Genomic DNA, 19,194 nt, shown 5'->3' with positions numbered 1-19,194 from the left:
GCATGCTTTAATATTGAAAAGCTAAACTAAATACAAAGCTCTAAAGAATATATTCTTAACAATGCACCTGCTGATATAGAGAGTGTGTAGGCATTTATTAAGAATCCTGTTTTTTTAATACTTCATACGACAGGATTAGTATAAATTTCAGTATAGTACTTTCATAACAATAGATCAAACAGATATAATGAGTTGCAAGGGGAGCATTCCCTGTGTGTTTGTATCCATAATAACTAAAAGCAGCTGCTGTTTTGAATATAAATCAGTATCTTAAATATTAAAAAATAAAAATGAAAAAAAAAGTGGTTTTTTTTCTTCTGGGAAGAAGAACACTTTGTATGATTAGAAGTTAGTATGCTGTCTTTCATAATTGTTAAAATTTTGAGAACACAAAATCTCTGCTCTTTGAGTTCTGAAGGAATATCCTTGAATAATAATGTGCTCCACAGGATTCTTAACTGGTCTTGTGCAATTTTCCACTACCTTTTTACCTCTGCATCTTGGAATTAGCAGTGTTTTTTTCTTTTTAATTTTTCTCTTTTCAACACTCAAATAATGGCCAATGAAAAATGACTCTTGTTTAAATGTGATTTAAGTATTACTTGTTAGTTGGAATGGAAAACAGATTTGTTGGCAGGCAGATGATACAAAGAGGAATCATACTCTTCGCGGAACCTCTCTCAATTATTTTTCAACGATCCTGGGAATTTGGAGAGGTCCCGGTAGACTGGAAGCTGGCAAATGTTGTGCCGATTTACAAGAAGGGTCAGAAAGAAGACCCTAGCAATTACAGGCCTGTCAGTCTCACGTCAGTGCCTGGTAAAATCATGGAGAAGATGGTTCTCGAACTTATTGAGGCTCACCTGGGGGACAAAGCAGTCATTGGTCCCAGCCAGCATGGGTTTGTGAAGGGCAGGTCCTGCCTAACTAACCTGATTTCCTTTTATGAAAAGATCACCCGTATGATGGACCAAGGGAAACCAGCTGATGTGATTTTTTTGGACTTCAGCAAGGCTTTTGACACGGTTTCCCATAGGATCCTACTGGACAAAATGTCCACCATACAGCTAAATAAAAACATCATACGATGGGTGAGCAATTGGCTAACGGGCAGGGCCCAAAGGGTTACGGTAAATGGGGCTGCGTCAGGCTGGCGGGCGGTCAGTGGGGTCCCTCAAGGCTCCATTTTAGGGCCGGTACTTTTCAATATTTTTATAAACGATCTGAATGTAGGAATAGAAGGTATTTTGAGCAAGTTTGCTGATGACACCAAACTTGGAGGAGTTGTGGACTCGAATGAGGGTGGAAAGGCCTTGCAGAGGGATCTGGATAGGTTGGAGAGCTGGGCGATCACCAACCACATGAAGTTCAATAAGAGCAAGTGCCGGGTCCTGCACCTGGGACGGGGAAACCCTGGCTGCACGTACAGACTGGGCGATGAGATGCTGGAGAGCAGCCCCGCAGAGAGGGATCTGGGGGTCGTGGTAGACAGCAAGTTGAATATGAGCCAGCAGTGTGCCCTGGCGGCCAGGAGGGCCAACCGTGTCCTGGGGTGCATCAAGCACGGCATCGCTAGTAGGTCAAGGGAGGTGATTGTCCCGCTCTACTCTGCGCTGGTGCGGCCTCACCTCGAGTACTGTGTGCAGGTCTGGGCACCACAGTATAAAAAGGACATGAAACTGTTGGAGAGTGTACAGAGGAGGGCTACGAAGATGGTGAAAGGCCTGGAGGGGAAGACGTACGAGGAACGGCTGAGGTCACTGGGCCTGTTCAGCCTGGAGAAGAGGAGGCTGAGGGGAGACCTCATCACAGTCTACAACTTCCTTGTAAGGGGGTGTCGAGAGGCAGGAGACCTTTTTTCCATTAACACCAGTGACAGGACCCGCGGGAACGGGGTTAAGCTGAGGCAGGGGAAATTTAGGCTTGACATCAGGAGGGGGTTCTTCACAGAGAGGGTGGTGGCACACTGGAACAGGCTCCCCAGGGAAGTGGTCACTGCACCGAGCCTGTCTGAATTTAAGAAGAGATTGGACTGTGCACTTAGTCACATGGTCTGAACTTTTGGGTAGACCTGTGCGGTATCAAGAGTTGGACTTGATGATCCTTAAGGGTCCCTTCCAACTCAGGATATTCTATGATCCTATGATTCTTAATTGTTATGAGTTATAAGTTTCATTGTTGAAGTATTACATTGTAAGTGAACTCTTGAAAGTTTTTAGTAAATGTGAAACTGCAACCTTTGTTTTTTATGGTGTGGTACTACTCTAGTGTTTTTATCAATGATAATTCAAACAATATTTTCTACTTTTATGTAATATTTAAAACATTTGTTTAAATTTTGATGTCAGAGTTTAAGTATTTGTCTTTTTTTTTTAAAGACTTGTTCAATATTAAGCCCTTGTTCTTCATTGTTCTGGAATTTTCAGTTTCTGGATCCTTGTTCTAAGGCATACCTTGTGCCAGTGAAAGGGAAAGGTTTGCTGTTCAAATATGTTTTGTCATCCTTTTCTCTTTATCTTTGCACACCTACAGATTGATAAGTACATAAAGCAAGTTTTTTGTACTTGTGCTCCCACTGAAGTCAATGGGAGTATTGTTATTGCTTTTCATGCTAGTAACCTTGCAAATCTCATTGTTGCTTTTCAGTGCTCTATTTATCTGGTAACTATTTTAGTGCATTGTAGTTTCAGTCATTGTGAATAACCCTCGGAATACAAGAGCTATGTGAAGAGACAGAAATACGTCTGTTTTCCAGAAATGAAAACAAGCCATAAGCTTTGCTGAAACAGGAATCTGAATCTGTCAGAAAGAAAAATGGTTATTTTCTTATTTTAGCTGACAAGTTTATGTTAACATATTTTCCTTAGCGTTGTACATTTGCAAACAAGTGTTTTCTTTGACAGACCTGTGTTAGTGGGGCAGTGGAGAGTGCTATACACATGTATATGTACACCACACACGCTGCAGTCCAGCTTTCCTAGGAAATGTTACCACCTTTTCCTCCTTCCTCTTGTCAATATATTTCAGCTAATCTGTGGTTTAAGTTATTTGGCCTAAATGTTTTTTTTCCAAAGAGGTGGGAGGCTTTTCTAAGTGATGTCATCAGAAATACCTACAAGAGAGAGCTCTCACCAAAGGGGAGGGAGGATAAACACGTTACCAGTAAAGCCAGCATCTCTAAGTTGTCAAAGAAAAGTTGGTTTCAAGGTGCCTGCATGTGTGCATTCAAAGTCCATTAAAAGAAAGAAAGGCATTTCAAAATCTAAGAGTTCTTAGGGTGGGTACAAGGTAATCTATTCAGTTGCAGAGTGAACAAGTATTGACTGTTGAAAAACAATTTACTTATATTTGAAAAGGAATGCAAACTTTTTTCAAATGATGCTGCTTTCAGAGCTTCAACAGAATATGAATATTCACATATATTAACTAAATGAATTTGCGGCCCAAGTATCTGCATAGGCCTTTGCATTTTTAACTAGTAAAACTGTCTCTACCAAAATGTTGCTTTTAGGTTGCTCAACCTCTTCTGTCCTTCTATTTCCAAGCCACTGTAGGAAGACAGGAGAAAAATGGTGTACTGTTCTGCATTTATTAATGACAGTATTCAAATTAACTAGGGCATATCTGTGCTGGTCTTGCTATTGAGATTAATTTGAATCTATCAAAGCTACAGGGTAGTCTCAGCTTTAAACATGCATAAGCTAAAGCAAATACAAACTAAATATTTTTTCAGCTCTACCTTTATGAAAATGTTTGAAATCTTTTGGTTTTAACATTTTAAATTGAAGGCTGTAAGATTTATTTAGTAAAAGAACCCTCTTGTATCCTGTTAGTTGTAATTATGAATCACTTGCAACACAATTTTGTAGTGTAATTAAGGCCAAGTTGTTGTTTAAGTATCCTTGATTTGTGTTAGTATACTAAACAGGTAAAGAATTTTGGCTATAATAATCTCAGATTCACTGATGTAGATTTGAGTGGTCCTACTCGATGAGATTTTTTTAACCAGAGTAATAATGATGGTTATGGCTGTTTCTGATTATTACCCTGTGTTAACCTGTAACACAAAATAGTGGCTTTCTCCAGAAAAGGACTTCCACATATATTTGAATAAATTTTCCAAGTCTGTTGCTGTTTGTAGTTGGGCTCCTCTACCTTAGCATTTCACATGGAAATCAGAGTGACAGTCTTCCTAAATGTGAAGGGCAGCCCACTTTTGCCATGTGGGAAAGACCTTATTTCAGCTACTGTGGTTCTTGCGTAGAAAGAAGGATAAATCTTTGAGACTGAACCATTTCTCTTTTCCCGCTTCAGAACTCCCTTGCCACCACTTGCCTTTTAAATAAGTGGATAACGCATTGACTCGTGAAAGGGGAGAATCTTACAGCTCAACTACATGAAAATTAGTGATTTTTGTTTTTTTAAGTAGCACTTAAGTGTGAAATCCATAAATGAAATAATAGAACATGCAAATATCTTTCTAGGCTGCAGTTATATACTTTTAATTTATAAGTATCTGTGCTTTTGTAAGCCACGGTGTTCATTTCTTCCTTTTTCTAGTTAGATTGAAGTTATCAGAGAGGGGGGGTGTTGTTTAGGACAGAAATACAGATGTTACGATCTGGTCTGTGTAAGAAGAAAGACTGATAATAGTTATTTACTTTGAGAAATGAAGGGCATGCTGTGAAGGATAATGGTAAAGCTTTCTAATGTTATGTAATTAGTGACTCATCCTGAAGAGTGCCAAAGTTTAGCTGTGGCTGTTTGGTTCAGACAGTGCTGACGCTTAAAAGGGTATTTTGCTTAGGTATTGCAAATGACTGTTTTTTCAATATGCATATAGATCTGTGTTGATGCATAGTTGTTTGTTTTTTTTTCTAAATCACTAAGTTGCTGATGCTGACACTGTTTTACATGAGATTTTCTTTTTTATTAGTTTACGATGGTATCAACATCCTACTGAAGAAGAGCTACGGATTCTTGCAGGGAAACAAAGAGGGAAGAGCAAAAAAGATAGGTAAATATTCATCATTCCCTTCCTCCCCCCCCCATTTTTTAATATCATCCATAAAACAACTTTGCTGTCAATCTTATGTCTTTGTGGCTCTAAAACTTCGTGTTGCATATAACTACAATGCTTACATTTCCACAGCTCTGTACTGAATTGTTTTTTCAGTTTAGAGAGAGTTGAACATGTCCAAATTGTGCAGGATTAGATAAATCTCAGTCCTTAAAAGTGGCTCGTGAAATTGCTAAGGACTTTGTTAATGAATCTATTCATTTCATGGAGACTGAGGAAAGCAAATCTTCTGTAGGATTGGAGCTCTTCATTCTGGAGCAAAAGAAAAAAGATTTGAGTGTACTAGTTGAACGCAGGATTATACTGAACCACTGCTCTTAGCTATGAAAGAGGTAAATGCGCTCCTAGGATGTATTAGGCGAGGTATTTCTAGTAGAAGAGAGAGGGAAATAGTAATCCTCTTGCACAGGGCACTTTTATAGAACTTGACCGGGATTACTGTGAACAGTTCTAATCACTCATGTTCAAAAAAACTGAATTCAGACTTCAACAGGTGAACTGCAGGGTGGCGGGGATCATCCAGGAAACAGCCTGTCTACAAGAGGAGGCTAAAAGAGCTTGGCTTTTTTAAGCTGTCCTTCAAATTCCGCTGGAAACAGGTTTCTCCTGTTCAGTCTTGGGGATCTGGAACACCTTCACCAAAAGTACAACAGCAGCAAGAGCAGTTGGAGGAGGTGGAGCTAGGTGTGTTAGAGCTTGCTGTGGTGCAGAATTTCTGAATTGGCTATGTTTAAACCAAACAACAAAATACAAAAACATTCTGTCTTTCTTTTTGGTAATCGGGGAGGTTTTCTGTAGTCCTTTGTCTTTTATTCCAATATGATTTGCTCTCTTACTATTCCTAACACCTGTGATAATCCACAAAGTTCACCTATAATCTATTAATTGTGCAATTTTTTTCAATTTCAAAGTTTTTAAGTTACATAGCTAGGAATTTTATTTGCTGTGTTTTGAGGTAAAGAACTAAGTTGTCACCTTAGTGTTAAGTAACTTTAATTTAAAACCTCACTTTATCTATCAACTTTCCGTTAACAAATTGAAGCAAAAAAAAAAAAAGTGAATAGAATTGTGAATAAAATCTATAATTGTCCATTTAGTCAGTGATACTTCCTAATTACATTTTTAAGTCCACAAAGAGGAGCCTTAAACAAAAATCACATTACAAAACGATTTTACTTTGCTAATGTCTTTCCTCAGTGTTGCCAGTCTTCTTCCATGCAAAGCATGTGTGTGTGTTCTCACTTTCAACAGAGCAATTGCATGCTCTGCTGAGTGAAAGCATGACAAGTTCATGTAAGCTTAAACTTCATAATCTTTGGAAAATTTACTGTGAGACATAATAGGAACCTGTATCATAAGCCACCTATACATACGTTAAGTCTTTTTTCTACTACTAAGCTGTTGCATATAATGTTTCAAATGTGATGTTATACTGTTGTGTCTAGGCAGTCAAATCTTGTTGGTGTCAGTTATTATGATTGACATAATTATCTTACTACATTAATATGTAATCAAGAAAATACATTTGTAATAAATAGGTAGTTGCTTGTGTTAAGGTAAACATTATTAACAGGTGGATGGGAAACCTCAGAGGAACCAGGAGAGTAATACAGAGGCTTGAATGCTGCTTGTATTGCTTTGCCTTTGTAAAACAAAAATATCATTACTTTTCAGTCAATGGATATACCTCTGTTCCCTCTAAAGAAGCTGCTGCTGTTGGAGAACTACTGACCTACTGTTAAAGTAGGAACTATTCCTATTGAATTGGCTTGGATATACTTCTTTAGGTTGCACCAACTGGAATGCAGTGCTCTTTTGAACCAAGGGGATGTGAAACAGAGCAGGAGAAATAACAACACATTTATTTGATTGTTTTCCACGTCTCTTCAGATTAAAGAGTATTTTTCATCAAGCTTTTAGTCTTGTGAAATGTAGTGCCTGCTCCTTCAATAATTTTTCAGTTTGAAGTAATAAGAAAAAAATGGCGAAAGGAGATCCAAGGAACTTGTTTGAAAATTAGCCTTGGGAACAGCTGTTGTGTGAACTTGTATTTTACTAGTCTGTTTTACTCAATGCGTATTACATTTCAGAATATTATGCTATAGGTTATCATAGCAGATGAACATTAGGTGGATTTTTTGTTTCAGAGTTGTTTGTGTTGTATTAAATCGTTAGGCTAATGAAAAGGTCCATAGCTACTATGAATTACTTAGAATTAAAGCTGTTAGACATCCTGGGTATGTCATGTGTCTCTTAGATTATGGGTCCCTTGGGATGACTAAAGTGTAGGAATTTAGTTGATCTGAAATGACTTCAGTTATCCAAATGCTCATCTTCATCATGATGATGGTACTCCTGGGGGCACGCAGCAGAACATGAGTATAACGGGGGGCAGGGAAGCACGCAGAAGCTTGGGCACTCAAGCAGCTGGGCAGTGCTACAAGTTCTGGTTTAGACTTGTGTACAGGAAATTTTTGAGTAGTGCTTTGTATTTCCATCCTTATATTGCAGTTTGTCCATTAAAATTCTTGTGCTTTGGGTGATAGTAATATCAGTATCATCTGAAAAAATAGCATTTATTGATGCCTTCTGCTTGTGTTCTCAGCTCACACGATAGCCGAGAGGATCTTATTCTTTAAAAGTATGTTCACAATTGATTGATTTTTCTTTTTCTTGCTTATCCTAGTAGCTCTTCTTTCTATGGAAAATCCACCTCTCCTTTTTCTGGTTTCAGAGGTGCTGTTCTAAAGAATTCTAAATTCTGTTCTAAAGCATTCAAAGAATGCTGTTTTGTTCTAGCCATTTTGTTGTTTTTTTTTTTTTTGAGTTCTGTGGTTTTTGTTGTTGTTTTGATTTTTTTTTTTGAACCTGGGAAAATATTTTTTGATCTGCTTCAATGATTTTTTTATATATAGTGATGAAGTAAGTTTTACCTAGGTTAGTGATGATCTTTCAGCCCATTTTATGTAACTTAACTTTTTTCAAGCTCTTTTACAAGCATCCTCAATTTAAAGTGTAGTGGTATGGCTTATTTTAAAGCTTATGATGTTAATATAGTTTCAGAACTCCAGATAAAAATGCACTTGGTGCTCTAAATATCTTTTTTGGTTTTTATTTGTCTGTTGTCTGGGGCGGGGGGGGAGGGAAGATTCTTTAAAACTGTTACTTCTAACTAGCAATTTGAGAAACAAAACATCATATTATATACGACATTTTTGTTTATACCATATTTGAAAGCTGATTCAGTGGAACTAGAAAAGGGGAATGATGATGTCTAAGTAAGCCTATAGTATTTCTGTACATGACCTTTTAGATTATAAAACTGTCTTATAGTTCACTTTGCTTGATGGCTGGTAAGATACATCTTTCAAGGATCTAGGTTAGTCCAGTTTAGGCAACAGTCTTGATATTATATTAGTCCCCAATGGGCCTAATACTAATTTGGGAAATTTGTTTTATTTATTTATTTTGGTGTGGAGAGGAACCTGGGCTGGACCTCAACTGTGGAGTCTTTAATTTAGCTTTGGTTTTCGTCAGGGTGTTTGTTTATCAGGACAAATATATTCTGCTCTGTAGATGTACTCAGATCACAAAACTGTTGAGACTGGCATAACTTCTTAGACCACTCTATAGCTCCCTGACAGTCTGAACAGCGAAAGCTTCCTTTAGAGAAAATTAGTCTGGAGTAAATGACGCTCACCAGGTCTTGTCCTACTACATACTCAGGACCCCTCATATAGAAGCCACTGAGACCCATGTGTGTGAGACAGTATATGACAGTAGTATGTCAGAGCCTTGAGAGATAAAGCTATTAATTATTGACATGTGTTGCTGTTTCTCGAGATGTTTTCATATTTGAAGTTGAATTAATGCTTTTAGCCAGATAGATAAAAATGTTTGCATTTAAAGGAAGACTGGTCTTCAGACTTAAATTTGAAATGCCATTATGTAAAAAAAAAAAAGTCGATACTGCGTTATCTGTGTATATTTTATTTATCTATTTATTTATTGTTGTAGGAAATATAATGGTCATATTGAAAACAAACCTCTAACCATTCCAAAGGACATTGATCTTCATCTGGAAACAAAGTCTGTGACTGAAAGGGACACTATAGGTAAGAGCAAATAGATGCAGACAGAAATGCAGAGTTCTTTTAAAACTTTTTTTTTTTTTTTAAAATAAGTACATGGAAGTTTCAGTTACTGTTTTTTGTTTGAAATGATGGCATTAAGTGTCTTGAGCAAACCGTGAGTGTTTTACTCTTTTTTTTTTAAAGAGAGTGAAGAAGTATGTGTATATACATTAAGCAATTGCCAGTGAACATTTAATCTTGAACATGAGAATCATAACCCTTACATAGCAACTCTAACTAAAATTAAGCGGAGAGCCATTTTCTATTATGATGTTGAGATCTGAATTAGGTATGCTCTTTGAAATGATGAGGTTAATATATAAAGGCTGGGATGATAAAATTGTAAAAATCTTGTAGGCTTAGAAATAGCTGAATAGCAACCCAGTATCAATTAAGAGAGGTAAAGAGAGAGGCTCAGGTTAAGAGGAGAGATTGCTGAATGGAAAACGTGACTGTTGTTGTTGATGCTCTTAACTTTGATAATGTGGATCTGTCTAGACCTCAATTACTTGAAAACAAACTTTAATCATCACTGTTTATGTCAATAAAATTAAAATTAAAAATATCACATTTTTATTACATTTGCAAATTTGTATTTTTCAGCATTGCATTACTTCCCTGAGTATCAGTGGCTGGTGGATTTTACTGTTGCAGCTACAGTTGTGTATGTGGTGACTGAAGCCTATTACAGTATTGTGAAGCCCTCACAGGAAATGAATATCAGTGTAGTGTGGTGTCTGCTTGTCTTGGCGTTTGCAGTGTATCCTTTTCTGTTTTCTTAAATCATTCTATCAGTTCCAAATAGCTTACATCGTTTTGCAATTCATAGAAAGCTCTGAACTATTGGTTTGCAGAATACATAAATATTTATTGTTTGGAAAAAACGTTGTATAAGCTAGTGCTATTGTTAGGTAATGTATATGCTGTACATGCTCTCTGTACGTGGTGGTACCACCTGCTTGTAAACATTTATTCCAAACTGTTTATGGAAAAAATACATGTACATTAACATAAAAGTCATACTCTTATGCAGTATGTGGCTGTTGTAGACCCAAGACATGTTAACAAATATATTGTTTTGCCCAGCCTTACAATGCATTTCTGTACAAATAGTATTTATAATTTTTGAAGAAGCGTGTGATTTACTGCCCACTTTTCTGGTATGTTTAGTGTGATACTGCCTTAACTAAATAATGTATGTAGTCATTTAGTTTAAAGTTTCATGCATGAATGCATAACTCTAGATTTTTATTTCTTAGATTCCATAGAAAATACAACGTGTAGGCAGCTGTAGGAGCGGAGATGGTACTGTGTTTTCAGTGATCTGTGGAAAGCTACACTTGCTTCTGGAAATAAGGGAAACAAAAGCAGAGTATTTTAGGAAACAGGCAATATCAAACCATAAAAGAAGCAACTGTTGCATTTTCTTTTACTGAATAAAGCAGTATCAGATGTGGATGCTTGCACAATAAGTAACTGCTTTCCACAGAACAAGCCAGGCTTTGGAGAGGAAAGTTGCCTTTTAAAGATGAGAGAGATGATGAAGCAAAGAAATTGAGTAAGGTCCTGGAGGAGTGCAGGTCATGGGGAGGCAAGTTAGAAAATGAATTTGTACAACTTCTTTGTTCCCTCAGCAGCTGACAAGTGGTTGAAGTGTCAAGTTAGATACAACACTTGAATATTCAAAATCGATCCTTCTGTGGAAATGTCTTTTCAACACAGAGCCTTACAGTGATTTCTTTGTTGTTTCTTTTTTTTTTTTTCTTCTGTTAGCTGTAGCTGGTGGTGTTATTTATGTAAAACCTGAACTCTTGGTTATAACTCTCAGATATGACTTGGTTATATCTGGCTGACAGTTGTGGATATGCTTAATACTTTTCTCTTTTTGATATTTGTTAAAATAGATGCTGCCTTTACAATAAGGGCAGACATTCCTTTTCTGACTAACCTGAAGTATTAATGGTATGCAGAATGTTCCTTGTAATGAGTAAGAACTTCTTGGATGGCAGAGTCGATACAAATTCTGGAAAGAAGTGACTTGTCAGTAGCTTGCATCCAGACCAAGTATTTCTCCATTGACTCTTATTTGTTAGTGGAAAGACCCATGGTACAAAAAGTGGTTTTCTGATCTGCTGGGTACTGACAAGAAGGTCTCTGCTGGCTCTTGTGCAACTTTTAATGACACATTAGCTATGTTATTAGGCAGTCTTTTTTATTGGGTTGGATGAAGTCAGGAATTACAGTTTAGTCTCAGCAGACAGTCAGAGGGGGAGAGAGACAGAGGGAGACAGAGGCAGATGCTGCTTAAGAAATAATTAATGAAAGCCAACATCTTTGACTCCCATTTTGAGAATGAGGAAGAGGTTAATGAACGAATGGAAGACTTCAGATACTAGAGACAAGCACTCTTAGCTTACTTGCAGAGTGTTGGGTTTATGTTTCATTAGTGACAGAATGTGGGTGAGGGTAGGGTAAGACAGGATTGAGAGATGGTCCATCTTAATAATTCCATGTTTAAATTGCTGTACTTGTACAAGTATTTAAAATTCATTGTTGAGAACAACTGACAATGTCAAATTATTCAGTTGTAAGACTTTAAATAGGTGTTGTACTCAACCCTTTCCCTTGAAAGGGCAAGGTATTTAGGAGAATTTATATGGTATAGGATAAATGAGATACTTCCCAGCTGCAAAACTGCCTTTCATCTTAAAACATTTAAGTAACCCGATTTCATTTGTAGATTAGGAAACCTGACTGGCTTCTTTTGGAAAATGTATCAGTGGCCGTATCAAAGGAAAGCAACAGCCTTTTTTTAACTTGACTCAAGGTTTATATAGAGAAACTCAGTCATCAGACCTTGAAATAACCTCTGGAAACTATAATTTTTTTTTCAGTATACATGCAGTTAGAAATAATATAGAAGTTTGTTTTTTCTCCTGTGAATCCAACAATTTTATGAATTTTATTAGGAACTGGAGATGGATCTTTTTCTCTACAGCCATGTGCATAAATACCAGTGGACTGTATCATTTGAAAATTCCAGAATTTTATCAACTTAAAAGATAAATTTATTTTTCTAAAAAATACATGCTTCAGTTCTACAAGCATGTTTTCTTTTGAGACCAAAATAAAGAAATTGGAGGGGGGGAAGGAATCTCTTAATTTAGCACAGTATTCTCCTGAATTATTGTTTCAGTAAGTCCTGAAGCATAGGAGAAGCACTGAAAGGAAGTCATAAATAGTACTCAGATTTCTGTTCTGTAATTCTTTGATTTTCTCTGTTCCTAAAACAGCTGAATAATCACCTCTGTTGCCTAACAGAGCGTTTCAGTCACACTTAATTTGCGTAATCCTTAATTTTATGTACAGGGAACTGAATCTGCAGTAGAATTGGAATTTACTATCAGGATGCTTTTTTTTTTCTTTCTTCTAGCTACTTTAGGCAGAACCCATAGTTGAAAACATGAAATAGGGTGTTTTAAAATCTGTTTATAGGTTAGTACTCTTTATCACAAACTTTATGAAGTACTTTGGATAACTGTGAGATTTGAAATAAGTGTATTTTCAATTTATTCTGGATATCCCTACCTGTAAAAAGGCACTTGGTTTAAGAATTATTTTTGGTGAAATATATCAAAGTTGCATTTTGGAAAAAACGTTTACAAGGTTGTGAATTATCTTGGCCTAACTTATATTTAAAAATCATCCTGACGCTCTTTTAATGGTCGCTGTTAGAAACACAGCTTTCTAAAACAGTCTGTGTAAGCTGTTAAGCATCTCTTTTTAGGATGAGGTCTTCCTTTAGACTTAGGTATGAGATACCATATCAGTAAAGTTTGAAGGGAGCTTAAGTTAATTACTCTGAACTTAAGAGTTGTTAGATGTTGTGCTTAGGCCAACTTACTGTTTATATGAGCTTATTGCTATATTTTATTATTTCATACTGCTGAGATATGCAGTATTGCATATTGAGATAATTAATGAAATAATGAAATACAACGGCATATATGCTAAATATGTGCTGTTTAACGAAGTGCAATATTGCATAATTACCTATTTTTTTGAGATTCTAACGACTGTTTAAATGTTTTATTGAATAGATAACTCTAAAATGTATTTTCACATAATCTACATCTTAAAGTACTTCCGGTATTTAAAGAAATGCAAATATAGATGATTGTTATTGTGTAGTGGAAAAAAAAACAATATATGAAAAGATCAAAGTCTCTTTTTTGCCTTTTTTTTTTTTCTAAGGAGGTAATGTCTGGAGTGATGTCTCAGTAGTTTATTTAAGCATGAACTGGATAATACCTGTCACTTGGGGGAAGAAAAATTAAAATACAGTGGGCTTTAGCTTGTAGTAATAAGTGTTGGCAATACACTACAGAAATTTTAGTTATCTTCTGTTTTGTTTTGGAGCTAATTATGTTTAGAAATGCATAGCTCAATAAGCACTAAAAACAGTTTGATAACAGAGCAGGTGGCTTATATGTTAATATTTGTGACACTGGGGTTACATGAAAAGACTAAATATATCATACCAGACTTGCTAGATTTTTTTTTTCAAAATGAGAATGGCATAGTTTTTTCTTTTGTATATAGTACTAAATATGCTGTTATTTTATTGTGTTTGATAGTTGAGAAATCTCACACACATGCATGTGGAAGTTGAGAAACACAAGTGTCATCTTTTCATATTTTTTCTGCTTAGTAAAAGTCGTCTCACAATACAAGCAGCAGTCCTGTGGCACTTGTCATGATTTCTTGTAAGGCAGAAGACAAACATATACTTCTCGTGAGTAGAAATTCTCTCCTTTTAGAAATGAGAGAAATTTTATCCCATTATTGGTAGAAGTGCTTGTTGGAGCATCCTGTGCCTTGCTGTTTTCATGTACACTGTAGAGTTGTGTGTCCTGGAAGAATATCTGTGGCTCATCTCTGGTTAAAAACATATTTATTCACTTCCGTGCGATTACAGTTATTGCATTCAGAAGTAAGATTTTGATTTTTGAAATTGACATGTATTAAATCTTGAATTATGTAGTTAGGAATACTTTTCATTTGGGCTGATATTTTACGTTGAAGATAACGATTGTTTTATTATTGGTTTCTTAAATATGTTTTGGTTTCTAAAATTCTTAAATGTAGTTATTTTACAAACTTAATTTTCCTTGACCTTTTTCTTGTGTAGTAAGGTACTGTTTTCATTGACCACCCATTATTTCAAAGTGGAAGAAGGAGGTGAAAGATCAGTCTGCGTCACCTTTGGCTTTTTCTTCTTTGTGAAAGCAATGGCAATTTTGATTGTGACGGAAAACTATCTAGAGTTTGGGCTGGAATCAGGTAACTCCTTTCTTTAGTGTTTTTTTTAACGGCCTTATTCATTGCATGACTGGAAAAATGATTTCAAGTCTCTTAGGAATTTTTGAGAAACACCTATGTTAATATTAACTCTATATGTGATGCACTTGCTTTGGAATACGTACTCTTAAAGATATCCTGTATGTTTTTCCTGCTTTGTTTTAAATATTGTGATATTAATGGGTTGTTTGTTTATATTCACCTTCCAGGCAAGGTTGTTTCCTTATCTTTGCCTTATTTTTGACCTGTTTTGCCTTGCATAGTAAAGTGAAGATCTACTGAGAAAAAAAAAAGTACTTAGTTCATCAATTGATTTTGATATTTGTACATTTCATGACCATGAATTAAAAGATGTTTTCAAAGACTGAAAGAATTATGATAGCATATGAGTACTTTTAAAAAGATGTCCTGTTATGTAGCGTTTTATTTCAAGGGATTCTGTGTCTGTATTGTTATAAAATACATATAATGTATGTGTCTCTGCAGGATTCTCAAATTTCTCGGAAAGTGCTATGCAGTTTCTTGAAAAGCAGGGTTTGGAATCACAGTAAGTTTTTGGAAATACATTGATTTGCATTATATTTACATTTATAGCTGAACCACTTGGATTTTCTTAGCAAGCATTTGTCTCACATGCTTTGCTCTGGTACATGCTTACAGTCCCTCTAAAAATGTGAAGAGGTGAAAATTATTAGTGAAAGTTCTTTCTTAGTATTCATAAGTATCTTGTTGCATTTTTGTTTTCTCTTTTTAGTTTGGACATAGTTTCTACACTGATACTTTGAAAGGAAAAAAAATCAAAACTGTAAACATTTTTTTCAAGGTAACTCTTAGACAGTACTTCAGTTTTGCAAAGATTGGTTAAAACAGAAGATAAACATCTTTTTGCTGTTCCTCTGGTATGCAAGAGAGTAAGCGTTCAAAAGCTTCAGACGGAGCTTGCAGTAAAGCTGGCACTAGGAGTAAAGTTTGTCTTTCAGTCACATTTTCAAGTTATAATAGTGTTTTCCTCTTACACAAATACATCTGCTTGCTATAGGATATCCAAGTTTTGTTTAGACTGTCACAGAAAGGTGTTGTTGCTTGTGATGTTGCTTCTATAGACAGTTGCTGTTACAGGCAGCTTTTGTGTATTGTAAAATGGACTTCTGCTACAACACAGTTCTTGCACAACAGCTCTAACATGCGTTTATGGGGTATGTCACTACTGTGGGAGCTCAGCTTTGAATTTCTTGCTTGGAAGTTCTCAAGTACCATGCCAGAACTATGGGGTTTCTTTATTTCTGAAGAACAGAAGTCTCAAATTTTGCCTACTTAGAAAAGGTAGCATTTCTAGATACGAATAATCTAATGAAAAACCCTTAACTGAATCCTGTGTGTTTCATAACCTTTCTTCACTCTGGTTTTCCTAAGCTACTGCAAGTTTTCTAACTTCTGTATTAATTTTCCTGTTAGTGTTCATTTATTTTTTAAACTTTTTGCAGTGCTTCGGCTGTTTACAGCAGTGATTGAGTTCACGATGGTGTCTCTTGGTAGTTTAAGTGATGTAGGCTAACTACCAATCTAAAGCTCACATGGATAACTAGAATTGGTTTTGTTTCTCTTTAATCCATTTATATGTCACTTGTTTTTTGTGTATAATCTAGTGTTTATTAATTCCATAATTCATTTCATCCTGGGTACTTTTTTCTGTACTTGCTACTTAATGCATAATTCATTAAAACAAACAGCATTAGTCACTTGGAAGAGACACGTTAATTGGACACATGTATGTTTTTTATAAATTTGTGGAAAACTGCAGCAATAATTTTGACAGAGCTTTTTAATGGATAAAAGCAGAATGCAGGTAGTATATCATAAAAGTATTCATTTTGTTTTTGATCATTTAAACCTGTAATATATATGTTCCTCTGTTAGAAAAATAACCACTGAATTCATTCCAGTAGCTTACACAGTTTGTTGTTAATTACAATATAAAATTACTCTTTTTTTTTGTTTTGCTCTACTAACAGATTTAACATCTTGTAGGAAGTGGCTTAGGTTTGCTATTCACTTTAGTAGTTAACCAGGTGACTTGCTTGTTTTTGATTTTAGTTCCTGAATGGTTGTAGTGATTCTAGAGTAAAACTGTAGAATACTTTTTGATTAAATATTAGTTACTGTTGAGTTGAAAGTAATCTCTGATACCCCGCCCATCAACTTCCTCCCCAAGAAAATGCTTATTTCCTTTCTTTTCTTTTAGGGGTCCTGTGTCTAAACTAACCTTCAAATTGTTCCTGGCTGTTCTGTGTTCACTTATTGGTGCTTTTTTGACATTCCCTGGCTTGCGACTGGCTCAAATGCATCTGGATGCTCTGAATTTAGCAACAGAAAAAATAACACAGTAAGAGAAAATATATGCACATAGGTATATGCTACTCAGTCTTAAATCTTTAATGTCTGAAAATAAACATTCCACACTATTCCAACAAGAAGGTAGGGACTAGGATTTCTGCCGCTGCCTGCTTCTTTTATCTCCAGCAGACTTGCCACCTGCCAACTTTCTGGTCAGCCTGTGCTCTGCCAGTCTTAACTTCTTTGCCTCATAACTAGAGTCCCAGTTACAGGATCATTCCTCTCCTTTCCTTCTGTGAGAACTCCACCAGGAATTGTTTGTTTACTGATGCCTTTCCCCCATCATGTCTCTTTGGAAGTTCAGATAAATGTCTGGAAGAAGGGATGCAGCTGTAGACTTTTTTCATTCACACCCCTCCCCAGCTAGAATGGCATCATGCTTTTGTTAATAAATTTGGGAGAGATCTGAGGCAAAACAAACACACAACCCCCCAAAACCTGAAAGAAAAAATAGCTTCAGAAAGGGAGTAAAGTGGAAAAATGTTTAAAGAGAATCTAAATCTCAATGAAAACTCTGTTAACAAATTTTGAAATTACAGTAGCATACAGAAATTTGTTGAAATTTTTATAACTTTAAATGAAAGTAAAATTTATTTTTTTCATTATTTCTGTGCTTCTTACATTATGATGACCCAGATATTTAATAAGGGTCAGACTTTAATACCAGTTTAAAGGAATATTTTAATTTTCAACTGCTCTTGAGTTTGGTAGTAAAATGTTTTCTGAGATTTAACTATCTTTTCAGCATTCTCTGGTTGAGGGAAAAACTCCAAATGCCTTTGATCCTGACCTTTGATATCTAATAGATGTTAATGGCATGGATGGAAGCTGTGGCATAGGCCATTGTGATTATTTAGTCTGGCCACTGCTAAGAGAATGATATTTTCTAAAATGAAAATTATTTATGCATAAACTTAGATCTTTTTTTTCCAACAAATTCCCAGATTAAGAAATTAATCTGTGTTTAAAGAGGGTCCTCCTCTCTTGGTGAACTGTTAACTAAGTACCCTGTGATAGATTTGAGCTTATTGTAGTTTGAATACGTCCAGTTAGAACTGCAGGCTGTTGGCTTCTGTTTTATCTGCTGTTAAGTTTCTGTCTATGTGTAGGCTGTGACCAAGTCAGCTCTTAATCTATTCTTTTTGGCTAAATAAACTGCTTAGTTTTTCATTTTTACATGTATAAATATTTTAAAATTTCTTGTGCCTTTTCTATGACTGTGCTATAATTTTCCAAAGTCTTCCTTGATCTGTGGACATGAGATTCTAGGCAGAAATATGAAATATCTGAAACAGGATATCATTTAATCAACAACTAAAAGGTTAATTGATAATCACTAGTATGGGGTCATGAAAAATAAATCTTGTCTAACAAGACAGGATTATATTCAACTGATTGTTGAAGATAACATTGTGCAGCACCAAGCAAATTATTTTCAGAAGTCTAGCAATACTTTGTCTGTTCAAGTGGAACAATGTAAAACAAACAAACAAACTACTCCACTGAATGGATTAAAACTTGGTCAGACATCAGTGTAATTAAGTAATGCAATTAGAAACAAAGAAGCATCGCTGAGAGATAGCTTTGAATGGGCCTGAAGAGATCAGTATTTGCCCTTAGCAATGTGTTTTTAGCAGCGGGTAGATCATTATTGACTGTTTGCAGTAGTTTGACAGTGACTAAAGGGGAATAGTAAATGAGGATGACATGTCATTGATACAGAGCTCTCTAATTTAGGTGCAGGAAAACAATGCCTTTTTCTGCAGTAAAATAGAAGCTCATACTTCTGCAAAAGAAAACATAGGGGACAAGCTGTAATTGCAGAATGTGAAACTTAGAGAGAACAGTTACTCCCATCCGCCAAAAATGTAAATGGTGAGCTGCTGCTTCAACAGCATGGTCAAAATGATTAAGATGATTCGTCTGTATATACAGAAAGAGTAAATGTTGGGGAAGAACGGAAAAAAAATAATCCGATGTCACTTTTAATTTTAGTAGTTTGATTTTAGTTTAGCAGCAATATGCTTCCCTGTATATGTTTTGGAGTCGTCCTAATCAATTTGTACCGTTTTCCTACACGTTCACTCATTTTCCAGAGCCTACTTTGAGAGTCCTTTAGCCTTTCTCCCTCAGATAAACAGATGAGGGTTCATGCCATCATTTGGCACGTTCCAATCCATTAACCCAGTAGGATGCCTTAAGTACCTAGAAGCTCAGGTGAAATCC

General features: G+C 35.8%; 1 protein-coding gene across 2 annotated transcripts in view; it reads left to right on the top strand.

Annotated features, from left to right (window-relative positions):
- Window positions 1–19,194, top strand: part of TMEM161B (transmembrane protein 161B) — a 42,549-nt gene that overhangs the window by 9,832 nt on the left and 13,523 nt on the right. The window contains exons 3-8 of one of the 2 annotated variants that reach the window (XM_083818202.1): window positions 4,937–5,017; window positions 9,098–9,195; window positions 9,817–9,973; window positions 14,405–14,556; window positions 15,061–15,121; window positions 16,817–16,957. In XM_083818202.1, the coding sequence (XP_083674328.1) occupies window positions 4,937–5,017; window positions 9,098–9,195; window positions 9,817–9,973; window positions 14,405–14,556; window positions 15,061–15,121; window positions 16,817–16,957 (690 nt within the window). The remainder of the gene's footprint in view (window positions 1–4,936; window positions 5,018–9,097; window positions 9,196–9,816; window positions 9,974–14,404; window positions 14,557–15,060; window positions 15,122–16,816; window positions 16,958–19,194) is intronic. The other variant, XM_083818203.1, reaches the window with a different exon arrangement.

Source organism: Anser anser (assembly GCF_964211835.1).
Source record: "Anser anser genome assembly, chromosome: Z".
NCBI classification, from domain to species: domain Eukaryota; kingdom Metazoa; phylum Chordata; class Aves; order Anseriformes; family Anatidae; genus Anser; species Anser anser.
Note: the sequence above shows the minus strand (reverse complement) of the source record. Positions and strands in the feature narration are given on the sequence as shown.